At 37.8% G+C, this 19531-nt stretch overlaps 2 protein-coding genes and 1 pseudogene across 2 annotated transcripts; 2 read left to right on the top strand and 1 right to left on the bottom strand.

The window, feature by feature from the left end:
• The first annotated feature begins 2438 nt into the window (after positions 1-2438).
• LOC145131174 (uncharacterized protein At4g08330, chloroplastic pseudogene) lies at positions 2439-3259 on the top strand (annotated as a pseudogene).
• LOC145133536 (RNI-like superfamily protein) lies at positions 3131-4507 on the top strand. Its single transcript, XM_079068476.1, has one exon. It carries the CDS (start codon positions 3262-3264, stop codon positions 4390-4392), a length of 1131 nt encoding a protein of 376 aa, XP_078924602.1. The 5' UTR covers positions 3131-3261; the 3' UTR covers positions 4393-4507.
• A 1350-nt stretch (positions 4508-5857) lies between these two features.
• On the bottom strand, positions 5858-7851 carry PEX13 (peroxin 13). The gene is made up of 5 exons (XM_079067560.1): positions 7685-7851; positions 7047-7268; positions 6590-6945; positions 6415-6507; positions 5858-6292 (listed from the first exon to the last, which is right to left on the bottom strand). Exons 1-5 carry the CDS (start codon positions 7710-7712, stop codon positions 6101-6103), a joined length of 891 nt encoding a protein of 296 aa, XP_078923686.1. The 5' UTR covers positions 7713-7851; the 3' UTR covers positions 5858-6100.
• Between the last annotated feature and the right edge of the window lie 11680 nt (positions 7852-19531).

Genomic DNA, 19531 nt, shown 5'->3' with positions numbered 1-19531 from the left:
GGACGAAATCTCTAGGGTTTCCCCTAAGGATTTCGTCCACCTCCTTCCAAGGGGGTTCTGGAACCTTCCACTCAACTATTAGTTAATTGCAAACTAGTCCCTGCACTTTATAATTAATTCTTTTAACCCCAAAATTAATTCTGATTAATTTCTGGCTAACTATTAATTAAACATAATGATTTCTAATTAATATATTAATCTTTTAACATATTAATAAATCATTTATATTAATTCATTAATCTTATAAATTAATATCTCTCCTTTCATAATTTCCTTGTCCAGTTGCTAGGTTGAGGGCAACCCAAAAGGACTGTGCTGCTATCAATTCAAGTACATACCAATTATAGTTATGGGCTTAGACACCTAATCCAACAATAACTTCATGAAATGCTCAACCCCATGAACAATCCCAAAACGAGCCAAATATGACAATAAACTTCCAATGAAGAGATCTAAGCAATAAATAAGCAAGTTGTCGACTTTTTACCTCAAAAGAACTACAATACACCAAAAGTTTCTGGATCTGAAGCCTTCCCTCCAATCTAGACACTTCCAACCTCAAGTTCCTTCAAAAGAACACCAAGAAATCACTGTTCAAACTCTCTCACGCACAAATATGGGAGGGGATGCGCAAACTAGGGTTTTCTAGACAGAAGAGACCGATAAGGAGGCCACCCAAAGGGTATAAGGCCTTTAAATAAGATGCAACACCCTAAAAATTAGGGTTTCTTAATCAGCCACCAACTCGTCGAGTTTTCCTCACCAACTTGTCGAGTTGGTCAAAAAATATGTGCGGCCCAAAAGCCTTCAACACGGCGAGTTGAGGCCATCAACTCGACGAGTTCCAAGGGGAATTTGTCTTTTAAGGAATAAATCTTATACCTGAAAGTTGGGATGTTACACTTTTTTGAAGGATGCTGAAATGGTTTCCTTTTCATGCTACTAGGGGACAAAAAAAAGGTTTAAAGCATGTTGCCATTTCACACATAAAAATATGATGATCTAATAAAAAAACAAAATTTAATTGAATAAGTAGCGCAAATAGTTAAAAAAAAACTAAAACTTAAAAAACATGTATTAAATAATAAGTGGTTGATAGAAATTACTTAAAAACCAACTAAAGTTAAAGCTAAAGCTAATTGTAACGTTGATATCATTTATAAAAAATCTTGCATTATAGATGCTAAAAATGTGGTCATATCATATTTTATACTAGAGTCAAAGTGAGAAATAGTATTTAACAAGATTAAATACTTAATCAATTAAAGTCAAAGTTGAGACGTGAGAGATATAACCTATTCTAATAAGTCTTTTATAATATTTCAATAATTAAATTATTAATATAAAATGTAAAATGTAAAACATAATTATTGTATATAAAGTCATATTTTACATGTTAAATAATGCTAAATAATAAAAAAATTAGTATAAATAAGAAATAAGATCTTAAAAAAAAAGATTTTTATATGGTTTTGTCGTATTTTTTTTTAAATACTAAGCAAAAATAAAATGCCAAAATGCATAAGAAATGAAATTACAATCTTTAAATTAACAAAAAATTTCAAACTAAAACTGAATTACAAAATTATTAACTAAATTAAAGTTATTTATGGTTAAAACTGTTTTTTATAATGCCTAAGTTATTTAGTATTATCCGGTGTGTATATGGGTTATAACATACTATATATATATATATATATATATATATATATATATATATATATATATATATGAAAAAAATGAATATACCTTAAGTTTAGGTATCCAAACTCACCATATTACGTCGTTTTGTATCATATATATACATTGTATTTGTTCAATATTCTTATAATTCAACTTTTAACTTAATTTACTTCTAAGATTTTTATAAATTTCACATTTATCTTCCTCTTACATAATTTTCATTTTCAACTATAATATATATAGCCTAGTAGGTGTTCCGCAAAAAAATATGATGTAATAGGAAGATAATAGTAGAATTTTGAAAATCTTGAAAGTAAATCAAGTTATTGATTGAAGTTTAAGAACATTATAATGATTATATTAAACAAAACGACGTATTATGATGAGTTTGGGTACCTAAACTTATATACCGTTAAGGGTACTTTTCTCATATGAAAAAAATGAATATTATAATAACTTAGTTGTGAATAAAACCAAATATAAAGATGGAGATTTTCTTGAAAAAAAAAACCATTATATTTCATTACAATATAGAGATTTTTACACACATTTTCCATTACACAAAACAAAACTCCCCGTGAGATTAGAATATCCGTATCACAGGCGAGCGACCCAGTCGTAACAGCAGGCGGTTATCCCGATCTCCCTGCCTCTGACCCCCTCCATTTGTCAAGAACCCTAACCCTAACCCTATATCAGAAGTCAGCTCACATGAAAGGGGAAGTTAGCAACCTTTATTGTTCGATCACCCTATCATGTCCCAAGCCGATGTCTCTTACAGGTATCTACATCGATCATGATTTGAATCTTATTCGATCAGTTCTCATTTCAATTGTTTCTACACAAACTCCTGTGTCGATTGACTTGATTTTCATTTGATCAAACATAATTGACTGATCTTTATGTATTCGTATTAGTTTACACCTGAGTTTCTTAGGTTTTGTTCATTCATTTCTGTATCTGATTTGCCCAAGTTTATTTTAGGTAAAATCGTGTGATTCAAAGGTGTATTCTTGTCATTTTTGTTATTCTCTTCCTGCTTTTACTAATCTGGAGCACACAACTAGGATGATTCAAAATCAATCAGTAACTTCAAATTACTTTCATTTCTATTACACACGATCAGCTTAAGCTCTGTATTTTCCTAAATTCCTATTTATTGACTGAAAATTTAGCTTATTATCATTGACCAAGAGCTAATGAGCTAATTTTTGTTTTATTTCTTTGGAACAGTTGTGGTTCATGTGGATACCCTTTGAATCTAGCATCCTCAAATCGCATAACATCTGAAATAGGCTCCAAGTATCGCAAATCCATCAGAAAAGGTTCTATATCTTTTGCATCCATTGATCTTAGTAGATTCACTCAATTTGACGAGGTATCTTGCTTTCCCATCTGTTTAAATCGCCATGGTTCAAAAACAAAGCTATTATGTCGCCAATGTGGTGTTCATATAGGATACGGATATGGAGATGCACATGTTCTTCATGATACCGAATCATCCACCATATCCAACTCATATTACAAACAGATTGTAATCAAAATCCGAGCTTTACAACCTTCAGATCCTGTGTAGAAATGGAGATTAGTCTTCCCGATGATTGTTTGACTTTCATTTTTGAAAAACTTGATTCAAGTATAGATCGAGAATCTTTCGGTCTAACTTGTCATCGATTTCTTCAAATTCAAAACCCAAACCGTAAATCATTGGAATTCGGATGTTCATTCTCTCGATCTAATCTTTCTGAAACCACAATCAACATCGATTCCTTCATTCTTGATAAGTTAATCAAACGTTTTACACAATTAAACTCATTAAACTTATGTGGGTGTGTAAATCTTCAAGATTCCGGTCTAATCCAACTCATAAACCACGGATCAAAACTACACACTCTCTATCTCGATTGTTGCTTCAAAATCACCGATTCAGGACTTTCCCATATTGCCCTTGGGTGTCAAGCTTTATCCTTTATTAGTCTTTATCGTTGCCCTATAACCGATATCGGATTACAACACTTATCCAAATCTTGTTTATCTCTAAAAGACATAAATCTTGAATGGTGTTCCCAAATAACCGATGGTGGAATCTCCGCCATCACCACCAACTGCCGCCACCTTCGGGCAGTCAAGATTTCCCATTGTGACAAAATTAAAGGAGTCGGATTCAACGGGTATTCTAAAACCCTAGCTTGTTTGGAAGCCGATTCTTGCAAGATTGAGCCCGAGGGCATTTTGGGTATTTTGAGTGGTGGTGGGCTAGAGTATTTAAACGTATCTTGTCTTAGTTGGTGTACTCGGGGGGATGGGTTAAGATCAATTGGTGGTGGGTTTGGGAAGAATATTAGGGTTCTTGATTTTAGGGTTTGTAGAAGTGTTGGTGATGAGACTGTGATTGAGATTGCAAAAGGGTGTCCATTGTTGCAAGAGTGGAATTTGTCTTTGTGCAGTGAGATTGGGGTTTTGGGGTGGGAGTCGATTGGAGGGTATTGTGGTAATTTGGAGAAGCTTCATGTGAATGGGTGTCGGGGGTTTTGTGATCGAGGATTGTTGAGTTTAAGGAATGGGTGTAAACGGTTGATGATTTTGTATGTTTCTAGATGTAGACAAGTTAGTGAGTTGGCGATTGAGTTGTTTAAGGTTGCGAGGTGGGATGTGGAAATTAAGGTTGAAGAAGTTATGTGTATCATGCCGAAGCATTTCTTTAGATGATGATTTTAAATCGAAATGTGGATAGGACATATATCATTTTTGTTAATTTATGTTATTTTGAAGTGTAATTGGTTAAATTTGATTTGAGTGATATTTGTGTATGTTATGATGAGAACTTGGCTAAGGTAATTTCCATATAACAACACCAATGGATATTTTAATGAAGTTAATGAGAAGAGTAATTAAACTTGACTGTTACTTTTTTGTTTAAGGCTATGTTTGGCGCGCCATAACTAGCTGAAAAGCTAGCTTATTTTTTGAGTTTTTTTAAATTGTCGTGTTTGGCAAGCCAAAAAGTAGCATATAAGCTAGTTTTTTAAAAAACTATTTGGACTAGCTTTTTAGGAGCTTTTTTAAAATTTTCCAAATATACTCTTTAATTAATTATAAAAACACATTCTTTTAAATGTCTTTTTATGTCATTTCATATTTTTCAGCTAGTTTTACCAAACGTCATTTTTTATCAGCTAGCTTTTCAGCTAGTACGCCAAAATAGCCTAAGTATATAAAAATAGACCTAACTGGTTAAATGAGAAAAGTGTGCATTTATCCATTAAGAACTCATGTATCCGTTCTATTTTATTTTTCTAAAACATATTTCAATCATATTGTCTTCTCTATTCTTCCCAAAGAATCACTGAAGTATTTTTTTTAAAAATATATATGAGACAATCAATAAAAATTATATACAATTCTTTCAATCACTTCCAATTTCAAAAGTTAGTTAAATAATAATAACTTCGTGATTGACATGTGCAGTAAAAAAGGTATGCAGTTATTTTTATTAAAAGTTCAAGTTTGAATTTGATCAATTTATCATAGATAAATAAATAGCATAGGAAACTAGTAATTTAACCATTAAAGGTTGTTAAAGAAAACAAATTTTTTTTTCAGTTTTTGAAAAATAATCATTTTTTCCGGAATGTCTCGTTCCTATATTCATATTTCAAATACTTCATTCCGGATTTGATCTTTAATTTTGGAGTTTTCTCAATTTTTTTTTATAGAAATATCCATACTTATATCCAAAATGACCATTTCTAAGTGTTTAATTTCATAGTTTTTTAATAAAATATATGATTTTATGTACTAATATCGTATATAGTTCACATTATTATGTCTTTTTAACTTTTTGTTAGATTTAAGTAAAAATTGATATCTTTTTTCTCGAAATTCTGGAATTGTTCATTCAAGTTGTTCTTGAAATTCCAAATTTTTTTTTTTCAAAATCCAGGATTTCAATCGAGAATCTAGAATGTTGGTCCAAGATGTAATTTTTTTGTCAAAAAATGTCTTTTTCTTGGTCAGGCCCATTCACCTAAAGGACTTTATTAATAACAATAGAATAAAACAAGACAAACATACTGACACAGAAAGATTAACTTCAGTCTTCAAACATGCAATTGCAAACCTCAAACTTCCACAATGCATAAAAAAACACCACCATCAAATCATCCCAAGAAAATAGCTTGAAATCTCATGTTACATTCTTATTCTCCTTTATCGGGAAAGATCTTTCAATACAATATTACAACATAAGCAAGAGATACATATAAATAAAAAAAGATTATTTGACGAAAAGATCATTTCCAAATACGGAAAATACCTATCTATACACATTCAATCCTCTCACCTTTTCATCTGTAATCCTTAATCTCATACAGACATACACCTTCTTTCCTCTGTTTTGTTTAGTTGATCAAAATGATCAATTAGGTGCATTGTTTCCCCATACACCATCCCAACCACCAGCCGGTGCACCCTTGGGTCCCTCAATTTGTTGACCATGTTGACCATGCGGTCCAGGCGGTTGAATCTTGTTCAGCTTTGTTTTCACACCCAAGATTCGAAATACAAATCTAGCCAACTCCCCGTATAATAATCCTGACCGGTCAAACAACTGCCATGACAGAACAGAACAAGTTGTACTGCATTTAGCATGACATGACAGTACAGAACAAGACAGGACAAAACAGATTGTAATTTGACTTGAGACTGATGTCAATGAAACAAAAATGTTACCTGAAGAAGGGCGGACATGAACATATGAAATGCTTGGGCATTTTGGTCAATTAACATCGCAACTCGGCCAAAGAAAGTTACAAATCCTTGCATCTAGAAACATAAAATTAAAATTAAAAAATAAAAGGATTTATATCCTAAGATTATTAAATTAAAGTATTATTATCCGACTTACCACACGCATTAAAGAGATCCAAAATCCAGGAGGTTGTGAAGGAGCACCAAATGGATTATTTGGATCCTGGTCATCATACGGGCCACCTGGACCACCCATACCCATACCCATACCCATACCCATCCCCATACCCATACCCATGCCACCCATTCCTCCACCATAACTACTACCATACATTGCTCCACCATACATGCTGCTACCACCGCCATAAAGACCACCATACCCTCCTCCTCCTCTATACATGCTGTTTCCATATAAACCACCACTATTATAAGAAGAACCCATTCCACCATATGAGCCATAACCTCCAGCCCCTAACCCAGAATTGTAACCCAAACTTGACCCATAACCCGCACCTGAGATGTAACAAAAAACAGTGTAAAGTGATATTAGAAATGGGAAATGTCAATCTTGCCCCCTAGATGAAAATTTGTTATTAATTTGGTTATGAATGTACCTCCATAGGTTTGTTGTTGTTCCCATGGTCTAGGGGGAACAGGTCTTCCGAGTGTATTGACTGCTGAAGTTGTATTGTTTGATTGAACGATTTCACCTGGTCTTGCTGTTCCAGAAGCTTCGACTACATCACTTGTGCTACCTGGAGTTGCAGGTTTAAAAGGAGCTGGACCAGATGATGATGATCCGGCTCGTTCCCATGGTTTAGGAGGTGGACCACTGCCTGAATTCGAAAGAAAAATTCTCAATGATCAATAAAATTTGTTTATGAAGTTGCGTCAATAACTTGACCACAATTTTTAATCAAAAGGAAGAAGTGAATTCTGCTTGAACAATACGAATTCAACAGATAGTAACAACAAATCAAAATATTAGCTCTAACAGTCTCGAATCAATCGGTTTAAACTAATAAAACCCTAGAAAGAAGCATCAATTTTGGGATTGATTAAACCCGCCATAGAAAACCCTCGACAAGTTAAAATTCCTCACGAATTCAACGGAAAGTGATGATAAATCCCAGATCAATCAATTCATAACAATTGAAAACCCTAGCATAAAGCACAAGATTACGGATCGATTAAACTAAAAGGAATTACAAAAACAATTATATGATTATATCAAGATCTAGCGAAAGAAAACCTGATTGTTGCGAATTATTGGTAGCCATGGCAGGGAGAGATACGCTTCCCGAAACCCCACCACAGAGTAGGGATAAAGAGAGAGAAACCCTTCAATATAGCAGTCGCAAGGTCCAAATTGTTGTTCGTTGTATATTCGATGGGTTTTATGAGTTTATCCCTTCGTGATAATTCTTAGCAGTCCAAAATTTCATTGGGTTCTGTAATAATTGTTATCTTTCCGCCATTTTGATCTTACTATTTTGCCCCTTATTTTTTTATTTTTATTTGGGGGGCTGATAGACGTGTGGGTCCAACCAGTCAAACTAAAGTCCATACTCGTTAAAGGCAGACCGGGTCCAAATTCCACAAAGCATTCATACCATTTTACATATGCATTAGGTCCCTATGGATTATATAAAATCCAAATCCACCCCTAAGCTTGCTTGGAGGGGCTCGTTAAGGAGTCCGTCAAATGATTTGCCTGGCTTCGGCGCACACCGCGCCACAACCTTAACAAGGTAACTCGGCAAGCTTACTCGGCATATATTTGTCGAGTTTCTTTCTTATTCAATTTGACATCGACTCCTTTGACCACCGATCCCTTTTTTTATTATTTTTTTAATTCTAATACTCTAATATATAATGATGCGACCTGGCTCCGAACCACCTAAGCTACAGAGAGATGGTCGTCGGAATGGAACCTGAAAGGCCACAAAGAAAGAAGAGACGTCAGCCGCTCCCCGGGAGGAGGTCCCGGAAAGATGGTCAAGTTAGTGAGGTGAATATGGAGTATGGAGGTAGATGGTCGGGGTAGAATAACTTACCTCTCAAGGCAGAGTAATCGGCTTTTTATACTGAAGATCTTCCTCGGTTCGTACGAGGGACAAGGACTGCGGTTCCGACAGGATCCACCGTTCTTATTGGAGGGCCATGCTCCACGTTTGTGTCCAGTCCAACGATTGGTCCAGGCGATAATGCTCTGACTGCGCTCTTTGTCGCCTGGAACCGTTATCCTTGGACTATAGGTGAAGGACAATACTTGGCGAGGGCGGACTTCCTACGCGATCGCCTCGCGGGAGTCCTGGGCCGCTGAGGCGGCCGAGTCGCTGGCCCGACTTCTCGCTGTGAGTGCCTAGCCGGGGGTTCGCTTGCTTCTGGCCCACTCTGAGGGGCGTGTCATCAAGTCCCCCAGTCCAGTAGTCATAGCGTATGCTAGCTAGCTATGATGTTCTGGACTTAACTGTTGGTGCATGTGTCATGCTTTTACTCGATCGTCGCTTCGTCTTCGGTGATGTGACGTTACGACGTGTGCGTGGCGGTTACGTCAGCTGTGTCAGGGATTTTCGTAAATCCTGCTTTTTTCCCTTTTATTGCTCCCACGCAGTTTTCTTTCTCAGTTTCTATCTTGTTTCTTCATTCCTTCTTCTTCTTTCCTTCTTCTGTGTTTTGTCATGGCTTCCTCTCAGGGTTTGATCCCCAGCTCCACCGAGTTCGTCACCCTCCAAGGGGCTTATGGGCTTACTTCGGATGACGGAGTGGAGTTTTCGGTCTCCGGATCTCTGATTACCCGGCCCCCTCCTGGAAAAGTGGGTGTTTATCTGAAAACCTTTGAGGTCGGCCTTCGCCTTCCGCTGACTGATTTTCAAGAGGAAATACTCTGGCGCAATGGATGCAGTATTCAAATGTTGACCCCGAGTGATGTTCATAAGGTGGTAGCCTTCGAGATGATATGTCGGGCCAATGTCATCGTTCCCGACTACTATGTGTTCAAGTTCTTCTTCCGGTTTCCTGCAACCAACGATAAGTACACCTTCTCTGCCTGTCGGGGAGGCCATAACCTTGTCCTTGATAGCAAGCCTCCCAATAACTGGCAGGACAAGTGGCTGTGGGTCAACCAAGAGCTACTTGGCCGCGATTATTCTCGGGCAATCGCGTTATCTGACACTATCCCTAAATTGTTCCCCCATAATCAGGCGACTGCCGATCTCTTGCGCACCCTCCAGGTGGACGTTGATGTGATGTCGGAGGTCATACTTGGTGTTGGAATGAGCCCCAGCTGGCGTGCTCGGGGGGAGATGTCCGTCTTCTACACTGTTTCTAACGGTAAGTCGTTTTTTACTTCTTCTATTGCGTCCTTTTTCCTTATTCCTCCCCTTTTTTTAGAAAATGAGGAAAAAGGGATGGGGGCCTCTCGCTTGTTTCTATGTTCTCGCGCTTGTTTCCTTATGTTTGACATACGATTGATAGGTGTCGAATGCTCCATCTCCATGGACTCTGTGCTGCGGGGATGTTATCAGGGAAAGCTGGAGCACCGCGTGGTTCCTCTGTACGAGACTTTCCCTCCTCCCCCCACCGTTTAGGTGCTGTTACCTCGGCGCCCCCTCAACCAATAGGAAGTTCTACTGCGTCGGAGAGCCATCCAGGTCCCCACATTATTGTAACCCCTGCCGCTACGTCTCGTCCTCCTATTGAGCCGATAACTGATAATACGGTGGACAGCAAGATCGAGATTACTGCCAGCGTTCGTCGGGTTGCAGAAAAAAGGAAAGTTGTGCAAGCGATGAGTGGGCCGGCGCCCGAGGGTAGTTCAGGACCTAATGGGCGGCGTGTGATGCAGCGCCGCGGCCTTATGCGCCTGCTGTCTTCTGCGTCGTCTCATTCAGGGGATGTGTTAGTGATACCCGGTGATGACATTCAACAGTCTGAGGGTATCGGAGGGGCGTCTCATTAGCCCATTTTTCCTGTGCCAATCTATCTGAGTCCTGGTTTCAGCCCTCCGTCTTCGAAGGGTAGTCCTGAGCGGTTGTTTCAGGAGTCTGTTGTTGTAGGGGTACTTCACAGTGCACCTCCGTTTGTTCCGGGATGGAGTTTGCGATCCGACTCTCGTTTGTCTGTGCGTTCTGTTGCGTTGGACTTTACTCGTCATGTTCTTCCTCCTGCTACCGTCGATGATATGGATTCGATTGGTAACACCGTCTTGGCTCACAACCTTGCTTATGCCGCTGCACAGGCCATGACATACTTGGCCGCTGGGTCCCGCCATGTGCAGCGGTTCGAAGAGCTAGAGCACGCATACTCTGCTCTTTCGGCGAGCGAGGCTGGTTTGCAGGGCGAGGTGGCGGACCTTGGTGCCACCGTTCAACGATTGGAAAGTGAGAACAAATCTTTGGTGTCGGAGAAGTTGGTTTTAGAAGATGTTCGTAGTGCTTTGGAAGGCCAAGTGGAATCTCTAACCCATGCGAATGAAGGCCTGATGATACAAAATGAAAGTCTGGAGCGGGATCTTGTTGACCGCGAGAGTTGGAGGTATTAAGGGCTGACCGTAATTGGCTACTTCAGGTTGGCCTTGTGCGTGTGATGGATAAACTTATTGAGCATCCCGAATTTAAAGGTGGTATTATCCGTATTCGTCATGCTGTTTTTGTTGGTGGCGAAGAATCTGGTTGGGCTAACTTGAAAGCACAGGTCGACGCTGGGACTTATGACCCTTCTGCCAACGACTCGCGGTCGAGTCATTCTTCGGCTTTGGATGATGCTCTCTTGGCTTTCGCAACCATGGATTTTGCTGGCATGCTTGGGTTGGGCCACCTGGACGTGGATGGGGTGCGGGCGCTATGTGCTTTTGATGAAGGTGAAGACGATGTGGAGGATTTGGGTGTTAGGGTTGGTGGGGTGGGTGACGGAGTTGAGATTGGTGATGCTGGTGGAGTCGGTGACGGGGTCAAGGTTGGTGATGCTGGTGGAGCAGGTGACGGAGTCAAGGTTGATGATGCCGGTGGTGGCGATGGTGTGTGAAGTTGTCTGGAGCTGCCATGTTAGGGTGTGAAAAATCTTCTTGAAGCTTTGTATTGTCTTGTTGTGTTTCGAACGTTTTGTGGCCTCTAAGGCCTTTATTGTATCGCATTGGTAATTTTGTTTCGTGTTTGCTAGAACATGCTTTCTTGCTTTGGTTATGTTGAACCTTCTTTGTAGGTTGTTTGTTTTTTTGTATGTGTATTATGCATGCTAGCATTTTGTCGTGTGCATGTGGATTCGCTAAGTATCCTCTGTGTTGCGTTTTCTATCTTAGAGATATGTTGGGCATGCTCACTGCATTTCATACTAAAGATAATGCAATTTATTTTATTCATGTAATTCTGATACATAGTAATTTTGCACTTTAATTCCCTATCGGACTACCCTAAGTGTTCGCCTGCTGGTCCGGGTGATCAATCCGGCCACGGGATGTCTTCCTTGCTCTCCCTACTGTATAGGGGTTTACGACTCTGCTCGAGAGTGTCATGCCATCGTCCTCCCTTCTGCATAGGGGTTTTCCATTGATCAGAAGTGGAACCTTCTCAGGTTCCTTGCATTCCATGTCCTTGGTATTTGTCTTCCTTCTGGGGTTTCCGGGGAGTATGACCCGTTGCGATGTGCCTCTGTTACTTTGTATGGTCCCTCCCACATCTGGCTCAACTTCCTGTGGGGTTGTGCATGGCTAACTTCATTCTTCCGCTGGACGTAGTCCCCAACCCAGAAAGCCTTGTCCTTGACTCTCTGATTGTAGTATCTTTCCACTACCTTTTTGTAAGCGACCTGGCGCATGCTCGAGCGCTCTCGCCGTTCTTCCAGGAGGTCCAGGTTTTCCCTTAGATTTTCACTGTTTTCTCGCTCCCAGCAATACTCTGTTTGTATTGACCCTATCATAATTTCTGCTAGTAGCATTGCCTCAGCCCCGTAAGCCAAGCTGAACGGTGTTTCCTTTGTCCTAGTCTGTGGCGTGGTTCGATATGACCAAAGGACTTCCGGTAATTCGTCTACCCAGTTACCTTTTTCTTTGCCCAACCGCTTCTTGATCCCTTGTACCAACATCCTATTAGACACCTTTGTTTTCCCGTTGGCTTGGGGGTGCGCCACGGATGTGAATCTCTGCTCTATTCTTCTTTCGCTACACCAGTCCCTGAAATGATTCTCGGTGAACTGCAAACCATTATCACTGATTAAGATTTTGGGTGTCCCAAATCTTGTTATGATATTCTTCCAAACGAATTTGATTATCTGTTTTCCAATGATACACGCCAGCGGTTCGGCCTCTATCCACTTTGTGAAATAGTCGACCGCTACGACTAAGAACTTTACTTTCCCTGGTGCTTCCGGAAAAGGGCCGACGATATCGATCCCCCACTGATAGAAAGGCCACGGGCTAACTATACTCGTTAACTTGGATGGTGGTACTATTGGATTAGTGTCTATGCCCGTAACTATATTTGGTAAGTATTTGACCCGGTTGTGCATGGTCCTTTTGGGTTGCCTTCATCAAAGCAACTAGATAGGATGATTTATGAAGAAAGAGGTTGATTATGGTTTATTAATATATTATATGAATAGTATATTAATAGAGAAATCATAGAGTTTAATTATTATTGGACAAGAATTAATTAAGAAATTAATTATCTGGCTAAAAGAGATTAATTAGACTTGGGGGACTAATATTGTAATTATAAGATAATTGCATTGTGGGCTATGGATTCGTAAATGGAAGGATGTTGGACGAAATCTATGGGAAGCCCATATGATTTTTGTCCAAGGGCCTTCTAGAAAGGTTCCATGGGTTGCTTAAGGCTTAAGCAGAGAATTAGGGTTTCTCCTGAAACCCTAGCAGTCCACACAAGTATAAATAAACCCCTAGGGATCCCAAAAACGTGGCTAAGTCTTCTGGTAGAGATCTAGGACGTTTTTGGTGCTCCTCATCCTTCTCATAAGTCATCCTCTTGCTCTTGGTGTTTGTAAACCATTAGAGGAGTGACATGTGTGACTCTAAGCTCCAAGGAAACGAGATTCAATCCATTCTATAAGAGGTATTCATCTAGATTTGTTCTTACATGTTAATTTTGATATACATATGCTAGATCTAGGGTTTATGAGTTTTGGATGATTATTGCATGTTCATTAGACAAACTAAATCCAAAGCTTTAGGGTTTGCATGTACACCATAGGAATGATGTAGTGCTCAAAACCCATCAGTGGTATCAGAGCCTAGGTTGTTTCTATAATGAATTGATGCAATTGTGAAATGTAAAAGATCAGGAAATCAAAATTTTTTGCTGTCTGGAGCATGAACTCAATGAGTTCTATATGAACTCGACGAGTTGGGTGAACTCGACAAGTGCAGAGCCCAACTCGACGAGTTTCCTGTTCTGTTGCCGGGATTTTCGATTTTTCTGCCAGATTTTGTTGAGGATAATTGTCAAAACTCGTTTTTCTTGCCTAAATCCGATTTTTTAAGTTTGGAATGATTATCTTCATCAAAATTGATGGATTTGGTTAAATATGGATAATATAGGATTATTATAAGTCAAATATTTAACCTAGTTACATTGAAAAGTTTCAATTTACACCCTTAAGTTTTATAGTTTAAATTTGAACTTAATAGTTTTAGTTTTTAAATTTAAATAGTTAAACCTAATTGTTTTGAAAGGTTTCAAAACTTGCCCTCAAGTTTTGGAATTTAAATTTTGATTAAAAGTTTAATTTCAAATTTCAAATTCTAAAACCCTAGTTTTGAAAAGTTCAAATTACACCCTTATGGTTTTATTAAGTTAATTAAAAGTGCATAATTAAAGGAGAATTAATAAATCCATAATGACATGGTTTATATTTAATTAAATTAAAAGGTGTAATTTATTAAATTAGACCACATGGTATTTTAAAAGTGTAAAATACACTCTTATACTATATATAAAATTAAAAAAGTCTAATATTATATACGTATAACTTAAATGCTAGTCTTACCGTTAGTAGGCCTCATTCACGAAGTCGATCTATAAGGGGGTATAAGGTTATGGGATGTAAAATGGTCGTTTAATGGGTGTCCACTCTCACCCACCGCTTCCTTGATTGGTGGAGGGTCGTTAGCCGAACGGGTAGGATAGGGCAAATCCTTTCCATTAAAAGTATAATGAATTATAAAGTAACTAAATGTTTTTTACAAAATTCCCAATCTTAGTTACTTTAGGCAAAAGTGAATTTGATGCAATTACATGAAATTACACTTTGTACCCTTGCTAAGAAGTTAGTGGAGCATGTGTGGTTAACCGGCACACTAAATAGGCTCTAAGCAAAGGTAGAAAAGGGTGACTCGATGTTTATCATAGTTCGGTAGAGCGTGTATGGTTAACCGGCACATCGAATAGGTGACTGTAACATTGGGGGCACCATGTATGTTTGCATGGTTATTCACACCCTGTTTTGTGATCCTCGGCATCCCAATCACAAATCGAGGGGCATATCGAGATTTATACATGTCATTGAAAAGTTCAATGAATCTCAAAGGATCTAGGAGTTTTCAATACATTTAAAACCTAATTTCTTTTTCGTTTTTCATGGTGGAAAATTAGTGAATCGTCATTCACTTACCTTCAAATGTTCTGCAATTTGGATTACGACATCCCTTTTCCAAGTTGTAGAATATTGTGCTGGGTCCTAGCCTTAATATCTCATTTGGGTGTTTTATTAAGGAACTAACTTGAATTTTCTCCCATTTTGTAGATGTCAAAGTATGACAATTATGGTCTTCCCAAATCCTTTGGAACAAGCTTTCCACATGAAGATGACATTTCATGATTCGATCAAGGAACAAGAGATCATAATTCACTTCCTCCACCTCCTCCTATTGTTCTCCCTAACCCACAAGTTCAAAGGCTTGAAAAGTTCAAGCTTACTCAAGCCCTTTTGGCAAGTAAGCATGAAGAAGGAAAGTCAGTGTGTGCACACGTCTTAGAGATGGAGTCACACATTGATAGGTTAAGAATGTTGGGAGTCGTTGTCTGTGAGAAGCTGGCTGTTGACTGGGTTCTTCAATCGCTTCCTGACTCATATAGTGAGTTCGTAAGAGAGTACTATATGATATACCACGACGTAACCCTCATCGATCTCACCTACTTGCTTGTTGCTGCTGAATCAGAAATGATTTGGCACACTGGCGAAGCAAAGTTGATTGGTAGATCTGCCTTCAAAACCTCCATGGACATAGGCAATGGCAACGAAAGGCATGTCATGGTCGAAAAGTTTGATCATAAGAGAAAGGCAAAGTCTGAGGTAGTTTTGTGTGCTGTTCCAAAAGAGTCAATTTGCTTTTATAGCCAAGAGAAGGGACATTGGAGACGAAACTGTCCTGTTTACCTGAGAGATCTAAGAGATGGGAGAGTTAAGACGTATGGCTCCACTTCAGGTAAAATCCATTAACTAACTCTATAAGTTCCTATTTTGATTCTTGATACATTATGTGATAAGATTACATTTTTGATATTTTGTAGAATCGAAGAAAAGAGAGGAAGCTTAAAGGAAGAAGCGTGTTGAATCTGATCATGAAGAAATGGATTTCAATCGCATGGATTCGAATATCGGATTTTTGAGCTGCTACTTTAGAGTTAGGATAGATTGCTAAGAAATGTAATAGCATAGTTTTTCAATTAAGTTGCGTTGTAAGGACAATTTTTTCCGCAATAAAATAAATTTTGTTTTTGTCTTATTTATTTATCCTTGCAATGACATGTATGAAAAATTGATGTTTGCGTATTTCTATTATTAGCAATGTTGAAATGGATGCGATTCTTAGTTATGTTATTCATGGTAATGTCATAATTTTCTAAGTAAGGAAAGATTCCCATCACCCAAGTTTCAATTGGACAGAAGCTTGGAATCATATGATTTGAATCATGTGATGTATGGAGATCTTGGTACTTAGAAATTTTAAGGCTAATTCCTTGACAAAGAGTCAAGTGAAGGACTAGGAGATCGAGTTCACAATGTTGTGCACTGGTCAAGTCCACCATAAATAATAATAACATTATTTGTCATGATTTACTAAAAGTCTAGTAAATGTGGTTATACTTACAAGATTAAGTGTAATTCTGAATCATTGAAAAGTTTCAATGAATGGGAGAACGAATAAGTAGAATCAATGAAGGCAGAAAGATAAAAGTTTCTCCAATCTAAGAAGAAGGGAGAGTACTTTTGTATTGTGTTTTATGATCGTCTTAATGATTAAGAGCCATATCACAATTGATCCTCTAAGGACATCTTAGTGCACTAGTATGGCTAAGAAGAGGAATCGAAAATTGTTGAAATGGTTAAATCAAAAGGATGAGTCATACTTCGTTCCAAGATCAAGTCTTAGAGTCATACTCCAAGATTGTGAATTGAATGACACATCTTAAGAAGATCTAACACACTCATTAAATGTGAAGTAGAAAAGTGTTTTCTTACTCTTGCGCGTTTGAAAATGGTAAATTGTGATGTCTTGGATAAGACAAAGACCAACTAAGACCAATTGTGTGTAGTGGTTTGTCTTGATAAAGACACACACTAATTCTTGGATATTTGTTTTATCAAGAAATGTTTCTTGATAAGAGAATCTAATATGTCAAGAGGTCAATGGGAGTCCAAAGATCTTGAAAAGTTTCAAGAACTAATCAAGAGTAAATCTATTAAACACTAGCACACGACTAGAGGTTTGTAACCTATCGTGTTGACAAAATTTTATTTCTATGTCATTCCAGTAAAGTTACTTATGCATATGAATTCTACGAGTTCTCAATTGACTGCATAAGGGCAAACACCTTGTTTAGTGAAAGTACATTGACTGGCATAAGTGAGCTGCTAAATAACTTGGAAGCAATGGTGGGACCCTTGATGGCAATAAATTAAGTATGAACAAGTTTTGTCCATAAGAGTTTGGATCTGTCACGAACATTATCTTATGATTATGGTTATGACAAATTCGCATGGATAGGAACACATGCACCATAAAATCTAAGTGTCATAAGGTTTCTCTCCTTCATGAAAATGATTGTGAGGAAACGCTTTCACTAAGAGAGATTTTAAGGAGATACGATTATGTAAATTGCATTCTCGAATTCGATTATGATTACGACATCCCTCTTCATAGTTCGAATTGTGAGATTTGGCGATTAGTCTGAACATTCGGGACTTAGTAATATAAGTTCTGAATTAGTTTAGACACACATGTGAGCTGTCTGAGGAAAGGTGTATGAGTTTGAGAAGCTTAGATAAAGGCTTATCGAAGCACATCGTATTGGAAATATGAACTTTGGAAGTCAATAAGTATTGTTCTCTAGAAGTCCAACTGTTTTCTGATACGTGTCAAAGCTAGTGGGAGCATAAATGATATGCTGGAATGGATATAATTATCATGTTAATGGGAGCATGATTATTATTTTAAGTGTTGCAAGTTGGCAATATTAATTATAGAAAAACAAAAGTTTCACTTTGCAAAGTTGCAGGGGTAAAAAAGTTGTTTTTACTATAATTAAGGGAGAGAATGTTATACTTCGTTTCCAATCTAAAAGCTTAGATCGAGAAATTTTTAATTGAATTTAGTCAAGGATATATTTATTAATTGCATTCTCAAAGTTCGATTATGATTACGGCATCCCTCTTCATAATTCGAGTTTTGAGAACACGACAAATAGAAATATTATGGCAATATTATAGCAAGAAACTAGTAAAGTATCACGTTTTTCATTATGAATCGTATCCCATACGCTTTGAGTATAGGATCGATTGCATATGCTGTAATATTTGACCGTTCTAAAATTTTCCAAATGCCTAGGGCATTAAGAGGGAAAAAGGACTAGAACCGGTTTGACTAAAATAAATTGAACAACTATCAACGACAATCTAAGATTCTCTAAGCATTGGTCGCTTGTGAGCAGTTGGAAGTATAGTAATGAATGGACCATATCGACATTATTATAAATAGATAAGACTCTATTCACAATGAGTTGTTATATGGCAAATATGGAAATGTTTCCATATTGGGAGTTGGACGTTAAGAATTTATGTATAGATTAGAAACTTTTATGCAAGAAGGATGTGCAAAGGAATGTACTTTGAATGTGAGACTTCATGACTATGGAATTGTCTTGTAACAATCTCTAATTGAGCACTTTTTAATTTCATTGGCAAAGTCTTGGTGACTTTGGCACTGTGATATTACGAAAGGACCGTTGCATAAAATGTTAGAATCTAACATATTCTAGTAGTGGCGATAATTTTGTATTCTTACACTAATTAATAGGAATTGTGAAATGAGCATCATTGGAAATGTGTTCAATTGATCTATTTCACAAAGTAAGGACCATAGGTAAACATAGTGTGCATGCTAAGAGCATGGGACAATTGATGTTATAATTCAAGTAATAAGTTGATTACCCGAAACAACAAATAATGAGTAATCAATATGGTGATTAAATAAAAGTGTTTTATTTATACTCAAAAGTTTGAGGCCATATAGGATTAGTATTATTCATGTGTTTAACTTTGCATGTTTTGACTTCCCGAATAATAAGATTATTCAAACCCTCCACAGTCGCTCATACTTTGGAAGTAGGTATGAAAGAAGACTGTCATGAATCCGTCTGTAGATTGACTAAAGCATTTAGACATAGAAAAAGTTTGCTGCAGAGTTCATGAGTGCTGCTATAAGATTAGAGTATTGGATTAAACCCACGCTCACTTGGATCACTTCATGGATTTTATCACGAGTGATTGGTGAGACGATAATATCTTATATTCTTGAAACCGAGATGTGTAAGTTGTATTCTGCAAGTCGGTTGCACATTGATAATATGTAAACGCACCAGTAACTTGGTGTTATAAAACATATTGTTGTGTTTGATTTGATGGGTAGGTACAATCAAGCATTCGAGTCGAAGTTTATCCGTTCCTTTTACCAAAGTGGGATAAAAGCGATATCTGTGGGCCCCTCGATGATTTAGTGATGACACCCTAAGCGCTTGGCCAAGCCGGGACTGAGTTGATGTGTTCAATTGTAGTCTGTTGTCAGTCGTCATAAATCGGAAAT

This window comes from Lactuca virosa, chromosome 8, assembly GCF_052849685.1.
Source record: "Lactuca virosa cultivar CGN04683 chromosome 8, Lactuca_virosa_CGN04683_v6, whole genome shotgun sequence".
In the NCBI taxonomy this organism is placed as follows: domain Eukaryota; kingdom Viridiplantae; phylum Streptophyta; class Magnoliopsida; order Asterales; family Asteraceae; genus Lactuca; species Lactuca virosa.
The sequence above is the reverse complement of the archived record's forward strand: the minus strand, read 5'-3'. Positions and strand labels throughout refer to the sequence as shown.

What these genes read in the sequence shown, in the direction of transcription:
- LOC145133536 (XM_079068476.1), top strand. Translation starts at nt 3,262, where the DNA reads ATGGAGATTAGTCTTCCCGATGATTGTTTGACTTTCATTTTTGAAAAA.
- PEX13 (XM_079067560.1), bottom strand. Translation starts at nt 7,712, where the DNA reads ATGGCTACCAATAATTCGCAACAATCAG. An exon ending in GGATCTCTTTAATGCGTGTG is followed by an intron (nt 6,508 to 6,589) that starts GTAAGTCGGATA and finishes TTATGTTTCTAG; the next exon opens with ATGCAAGGATTTGTAACTTT. An exon ending in TCATGTCCGCCCTTCTTCAG is followed by an intron (nt 6,293 to 6,414) that starts GTAACATTTTTG and finishes CTGTCATGGCAG; the next exon opens with TTGTTTGACCGGTCAGGATT.